General features: G+C 43.3%; 1 protein-coding gene across 1 annotated transcript in view; it reads right to left on the reverse strand.

Moving 5' to 3' along the window:
* Positions 1-7447, reverse strand: part of LOC109384536 (uncharacterized) — a 45395-nt gene that overhangs the window by 18467 nt on the left and 19481 nt on the right. Inside the window, exon 4 of the mRNA XM_019645962.1 lies at positions 6967-7068. Coding sequence (XP_019501507.1) covers positions 6967-7068 — 102 coding nt within the window. The remainder of the gene's footprint in view (positions 1-6966; positions 7069-7447) is intronic.

Below are 7447 nucleotides of genomic sequence, written 5' to 3' on the forward strand. Positions count from 1 at the left end.
TGTGTGTGTGTGTGTGTGTGTGTGTGTGTGTGTGTGTGTGTGTGTGTGTGTGTTTAAGTGTGCTTTAAAAAATATATTCAGTTGATTTCTTTGGATATAAATCTAATCTGCTGGGTTGTTAAATGAAAGCGACAAGATTTCTTTCCCTCCAAAACACAGTTGGAGGGATGAAAACTAGCCCATCCTTTAGTTTTATGGGGGATAAGCCTAACTTGTCCAAATTTCATTTGTCCTTACATCCAGGACATGGGGGTGATAGCAAGTGACAGACATTTTGAAAAATACAACAGGGCTAATATATTAAAACAGCACCTGGCACACTGTAGGTGTTTAATGATTGTTGAATAAATGAACGAATCAATGAATAAAAGAGTGTAGAGTGCAGTCATATTGTGGGGACTTCTATCTCACTGTTATGTTTTTTCCAAGTACAGGGTAGCTAATAATGCCATGAGACCACTCATGAACACGAATAGAACCTGACTTTTCCATTTATAGAATCTCTTCGCAAATATAAGTGCCTTTGGAAAGTGACGTTTACTGCTCAGAATGATTAACGATGTGGATACTGATAGCATGGGGCACTCATTTCTTTTTGCCCCCTTCTGGCTCGCCAGCAAGCAGTAGTGACGAAACCTGAGGCCAGAGGGCCAAGGCCAAAGGCCACATTCCTGAGCAGCTGCTCAGCTTTGCAAGGAAAGAAACGGTCTCAGCCAGTCTACACCCGCAGCTTAGCTAGCATGGCGCTGACGCGCGCCCCTGGAGAGGAAGAGCTCTTCCAGGCCTGTGATCGGCCTGGCACAACTTGCATCCACATAGAAAAAACAACCCAAATCTCCCTCCATTGGTGGTAAGGAACTTAACAAGGTCATTTTCTCCCATGAAAAATAACCAGTTTGGAAAAGGCTAGTTTAAACGGCTCTCCAGAATTTCAACCTCTAGAGAGTCACAGTGCTCTGGGAGAGGGTAGGAAGGTGGCTGCTGCTTAGTACAGGGATTTCCTTTTCCGGGCCTTGAACCAAAGCTCAAGCAGAAGCAAATTCTTTTCTCTGGATGGAAAACAAATTCCTCAGAGTAAGGGTGAGTCCATACTCAGCTCCGGGTAATACTTGATCCACCCCAGCTGTATTCATTCCAACCTATTTTTATCTAATCTTACATTTATTTACTTAAAAACAAACACAAGCTTACCAACATTGACCACTTGATGTAACCCCCTCCATCTCAGATAACTTAGCAGTGGCATAGCAATACAACTTGGGCCTAAGAGGCAGCAGGGTGGTGTAGGAAAAGGAGCACACTCTTTGAGTTTAAAACCTCTCTCTGAAAAATGCTGTGTGACTCCCCAGAAAGTCACCTAACTTCTCTGAGCCTAAATATCTTTGTTGCTAAAACTGAGATCATAATACTCATCTCCTAGATGCGTCGCGAAGATCGACTGGGAAGCATAGTGAAATAACAGTTGTAGAGGCACTTAGTACCCAGTAAATATTCCTGCCTAGCTTCCCCGTTTCATGTCTGGATTTTGTAAGTCATTGAAACACAGGGATGGGGGAAACCTGGTGGAGAACCTCTATGTTTATGGTGTCTCCCCTTCTGCCACTGGCTTCCTGAGGATCAGGTACATAACATATTTCTGACAACTGCACATCTCCCCTGGAAGCCACCCCACAGATCCAACATGGACTCACCCATCCTTGTGCTTCCTCCCACGTGCTCATTAGTTAATTGCCAGATCCCCCAATTATCCTTGACTTCAGAATCTTTCTTACCACCCTCCCTGAGCTGACTACTAGGTGCTGTCAATTTTCTCTCCTAAATATATCTAGACTCTGTCTTCCCGTCACTGCAGCCTCGGCTCTGCACTTTATCTTCTCTTGCCCGAACTGTTGTAAAGGCCTCCAAACTCATCTTTCATTGTCCAAATATCCCTCTCTCTAAAATGTATTCTGCAAAGCTGCCCGAGGTTCTTCTTAAAAATCCAGTTCTCTTGCTTCAAAAGCATCCTGATGCCCCCTTTACACACAGGAGAAAGTCTAACTCCTCGACAGCATTGATAGCTTTTGGCCACGCGGGTCCACTGGCCTTTTCAGCAACATCTCCAGTCATTCTCCCAGTGACCACTCCGTGGTGGACACCTCGTTTCTCATATGCTGAACATGCCAGGCACTTTCACCCCCGAGCCTTTTCTCATGTGGTTCCCTTTGCCTAGAATGCCCTCTCTTTTCCAGTTGATAAACCTCTTTTCACTCCTTCCCGAGAGAGCTCTTTTTCCTACATGGGCCAGCACCCAAAGGTCAAGTGTAGATTTTCATGGAACCAGAAGCTCCCCAGAGAAGGTACCTCATTTTTTCCCTCACTCTCTGGCTTTTTCTGGGACCACCAGAATTGGTGGACATCACACATTCTGGTGGGCATCAGATTGCTTTGCTTAACTACTACTTAAATGTTCATCTGTGGATGCCAGGTCTTGGTAGGACCTCTTCTTGAGGTTGATTTTTTTTTTAACTCGTTAAAAAGAGCTTCTTTCCATCAACAAGGAGCATGTGTGATTTCCTGTGTAATTACTAGAGGTTTATAAACTAGAACATAAATTCTGTTTGCTTGATCGTGAGTCTTAAGGAAGCAAAGTATAATTAGTGTTGGATGATTCACACCTCAGACCTTGGACCCTGTCTGCAAAGGTTATATTGTTTAGCTATCACCCCAGGATAAAATCTCAAGTAAAATAATTTCAGTATTATAACCAGTAATTTCCTGATTTGGAACTAATAAAGCTGTTTTGAAGATAACATCTTGACTTTTGAACTTGACCTCCTTAACTCTGCTAGCATTCCTGCAGACTATGGCTATGAGTAAGCAATAATGCCTTATTTGGAGTAAGGTGACATAGGTGCTGTAGTAATTGTCTGATCAATCCCAAGCTTGTGGACTGACCGTTTTATGGTTGGGCTTTGCTCCTTGTACATGTCTAAGTCATATTCTGTGGGGCTTGGGCTGTGAAGCAGAGCAGGCTTAGGCGATAGGACACCCCTGAGTCTTTGCAGGGTCTTTCAGGAACTTTTGGGGCCTTGAGGTGATATGGCAAAACTGACTGATGGGGCTCGAGGAAGATAACTGATCAGCAGATGACTATTCCAATGACCTTTCAGTGCCTTCCAATCTGCAGCCATCTTCTGGCTCTTTATGGGCCTGATGGGCTTGTGACTAGCCATAGGTCAAGCCAGATGTCACTCACTTGAGTATTGATCACCCTCTGGGTCCAAGATCTCCAGTTACCATAGAGCCCTGGTACAGAGCCATGGGGCTCAGAAGGGACCAGACTGGATCTGGAAGGGACAGAGAAACCGGAACAGAAATGGGCCTGGGCCCTGTTTGTTCTGCAGTTTCCATGGCAGACAAGAGGCATCTAGGGGCCTCACTTTACCCTTGGATTTTCTTCACTGAGCAAAATAAAGCAAGAGTGGGCAATCTGATTTCCTTTCGAGTCTAAAGCAGTGGTTCTCAAAGTTAGACCCTGGATTAACAGCATCAGCATCACATGGAAACTTGATAGAAACGCAAATTCTCCAGCCTTACCCTCAGAATTACTGATTCAGAACCTTGGGAGGGGTGGGGGTGGGTGCAGCAATCTGTGTTTTTACAAGCCCTTCACGTGCCTCTGATGCCACTCAAGTTTGAGAACCGCTGATCTAATGATTCGTCATGTTCAGTGGTGCTTTGAGGACTGGTTTGGACAGATGTCTAACTTCTGTAAGCATAGAAATGGGTTACTTTGCCTCTTCTAATAACTTATAAATGACTGCAAAATGTAAAGTTGTCTAGTTCTTGTCATTACACACTTGGAGAGGAATAATAAAGGGTGCCAAGCTTCTGAATGGGGGTTTTGACTCATATAGTATTGTGAGTTCAACTTTCCAAGCAGCAGGCCAAAAGCCTCCTATCCACAAAGGGGCAAGCATAAAACATAGTTCATCTGTTTTCAGTTGAGACCAAATGGAAACCATCTGGACTCCTCACTTAGGAGGCTGGTGTCTATCAGCTCAATCTGGCCCTTTATTTTGCAACAAGTGGAACTCCTCCACCAAAGACCAAACTCTCCCCCAACCAAACACCTTCTTCCTTTGAAAGTAATGATCCAAAGTGGGAAACTGTTTTTAAATTTGCTGTGTGAACTCTGGAAAGCGTGACAATAGTCTGCTCTGATGAGAAACTATAAAATAAATATATAGTTGACATGAAGTTGCTTCTATTGATTTGAGGCACAGGATTCCCTGGGTGACAACAGACTTGAATGGCTCCCGTTGTCTGCTGGATTAGCCCACACGCTTAGCCTGGACCATGGAGTCCTCCTTAATGTGACCCGCCAGGTTCACCCTCCCACATCTTCTTGTTCCAGCTAAACTTGTGGGCTTGTGGCTTGTGTTGGGAAGGCCTCTCTTCCTCACTTAACTCCTTCATGTAAGTCCTTTTTCTCTTTCCACATCAGGTCAGTTCTTCAGCTCCTTTACAAAGCCTTCTCCCCAATTCCATATCTAGGGGAGAATGCCCTTCTCTGAGCCCAGTGCCCATGTTTGGCCTTTGACAGATGCTGCCTGTGTGGTTATCTGTTTCTTAAGTGTGTATCCTGTTTCTGAACTACATTCTGGGTCCCTTGTGAGGAGCTGAATTTTGTCTCCTCCCAAAATTCACATGAGAGAGGCACGGAAGAGATTCTCCCTCACAACTTCCAAACCTGCCAACATCTTGATCTTGACTTCCAGGCTCCAGAACCGTGAGACAATGTATTTCTGTTGTTTAAGCCACTCAGTCTGTGGTACTTTGTTACGGCAGCCCTAGGAAACTAATACACCCCTAGAAGGCAGGAGCACACCTTGTGCCCCACACAGAGCTGGCACTTGATAACCATTCTCTGTTGAGACAGCTACAGTGACGGGAAGGTAAGCTCCTTGGAGCAGGGACCAAAGATATCCCTCACTACATCCTTTACACACCAGCCCAAAATGGCCCTGAGGACATTTTTTTCATCAGTATTGACTGAAAGAATGACCATAGGCAGCCTGCAGTTCTTCAAGGCCTCTAACCTCTTCCCTAGAAAACTGTAAGACACTGGACTGCTCCGGGATCCTGGTGGGAGAGTATAGGCAGCTCATAAAGGTCCAAAGAAGCAAGTCTGGTACTTTCATGCCAAGTTTTAGTAGCTCAAAGGTAGTATTGTGACCTGGGCCTCAACACAGTTATTATTTAAAAGCTGAAGTTTGAATAATCGTATTGCTCTTTTTTTACTTTCCCCTCAAAATACCCACCTTTTATGGTTTAATATGACCAGGGTCTACATGGGGGTGGGGGGTGGGGGGCTTAGGTGGGGGAGTGGCACACAGGAGAAGTCATTTTCCAAGGGCTTCACGTTCAGACTCTGGTGTCATCGCCTAATGTGGTTACGCATGCATTTTCTGTGTTTTTATGTGTTAGAAGAGTTCATTTGTTAAACGTAAAGATTTCAAATATTATGTAATTTTTTTTAAAAACTCCTTTTCCATTAAGTAATGTTTTTTTGTTTTGTTTTGTTTTGTTTTGTTTTTAATCAGGAAGTTTCAACAAGTGGAAGTAGTCAGAGCCTCTCTCTAGCCTTGAGAAGCCTTGAAACTCCCAGATAGCTTTTGGCCTTTCTGCCAAGCCAAGTTGACTGCACAGTATGATACAGACACTCAGTCTCTGTCCTTGTTACCGCTTAAGTCTAGATGCAGAGTTAGAATCAGTGGCCCTGCAGTCATTCTCCTTTCCAGATGTCACCTGGCCCAGTGTAAGGACTGTCCCCTTTAGGGCCACCTGTCTTGGAGACACTGATCACCCTCATTCCCACAGGAACCCCAACCAACTCCCCCGGAAGGATTTTTGGTTGAAAATATTCCAAAATGGTAACTGTCTAAAATAAATGATAACCTAGAACATTTCTTGTTCTCCTTCTTCTCCTTGTCCTTTTCCCTTTTAGTAGATTTTCCAAAATCTACTAGCACTATCCAGTGGAAAGACTACATTTATATCAGGCAACAAACAAAGGGTCTGATAAATTTTCTCACTTTCCCTTTTCATTTGGCTTTTTAGATCATAAGAATATGTATTTTTCTAATTTAGTAAGACTTCACAGAGGAGATATAAGGATAGCACAAGGACAGGAAAAAGACCACACAAGAACAGATTAAAATCGGGGAATAGAAAGCCAAAGGGTGATGAGCTTCATTACAAGGGGCTGTCACCTCCCATACACTAACTGCACAGAAAAACAAACAAAAACATCAAATGGATGAAAACATAACAGCACAAATTTAGTTTAGCCTCCCTAAAGAGTTTCCAAAAACTATGCTCATGACACACCCAGTGATCATCTTTGTAACTTCACAAAGTTAAAGCAGGAGTGGAATTTAGGAAGCTGTGAGCTCAAAGTCCTTGATTTGCAGGATAAGATGCTGAGACACAGGCCTTAGGCCATGTGCTGGGAACAGAATCCTGGGTCCTCACACTTCGCTGTGAACCTTCAATACTTGGATGGCTTCTCATTTAGTTTAATTCTGCTCAGAGGTTGTGGAGCTGGTGATTTCTTAAAATTCCCTCTAAGTGACTCAGTTTCTGATTCTAAGTGATGAGCCTAGGAGGGAAGTCTCCAAGCTAAATTTATCATGTCCTGCTGGTGGTATATTGCAGCCATGTTCTCAAACCAGCCTAGACCCCATACTTGTGTTTTGGCCTTGTCGAATGGGTCAAAGATGAATTCCCCTGGTGGACATGGCTAAGATGTTCTGTGCTGGGTTTACATGAAGTTGTAAGACACTTGAGTCTTTTTTTCCACTTGAATTTTTCTGCTTGGGGTAATTACTTTAGTAATGGGAACACACAGCCCATGAAAAGAGGAAGTGATTTACACAATGAAGGAAGTGGGAGGAATAGTTGAAACATCAACAAAAATACCTTTTTTTCTCTTCTTCTTCTTCTTCCCTGAAGTAGTTTTCACTGTTACAGCTCCAAAAGATTTTGTCATCTGGTTCAAAGTTGAACTTCCTCTCTGTGTGGCTGTATATATATAAAAAAATAATAATAAAAAAAAAAGAAAAGCCTGTTCAAAATTTCATGAATGAGTTTTGACCCACTTTGATATTCACTGTTGCCTTAATTTTGTGTACACTTTGGGGAGAGATATTTGTCATAAGAGAGAATTATCTTACTCATTGTCAAAATCGCATTCATTTCAGTTCAGTCCTATGTTTTTCATGTTTCTCTCCCCAAAGACTTGAGGAGAACAAGCAACCAAGCAGGGCCCCAAGAACTGTCCTTCAAGGCCTCGCATAAATTCTCCTTTACATTCCACAGCTGCCTTCTATAAAAGTGGCTCCAAATATCTGGGATTAGTGAGCATGTAACAGAGGGGAACAATTGCCAGCATGTTTAAAAA

The sequence above is a fragment of the Hipposideros armiger genome, unplaced genomic scaffold (assembly GCF_001890085.2).
Source record: "Hipposideros armiger isolate ML-2016 unplaced genomic scaffold, ASM189008v1 scaffold_96, whole genome shotgun sequence".
NCBI lineage: Eukaryota > Metazoa > Chordata > Mammalia > Chiroptera > Hipposideridae > Hipposideros > Hipposideros armiger.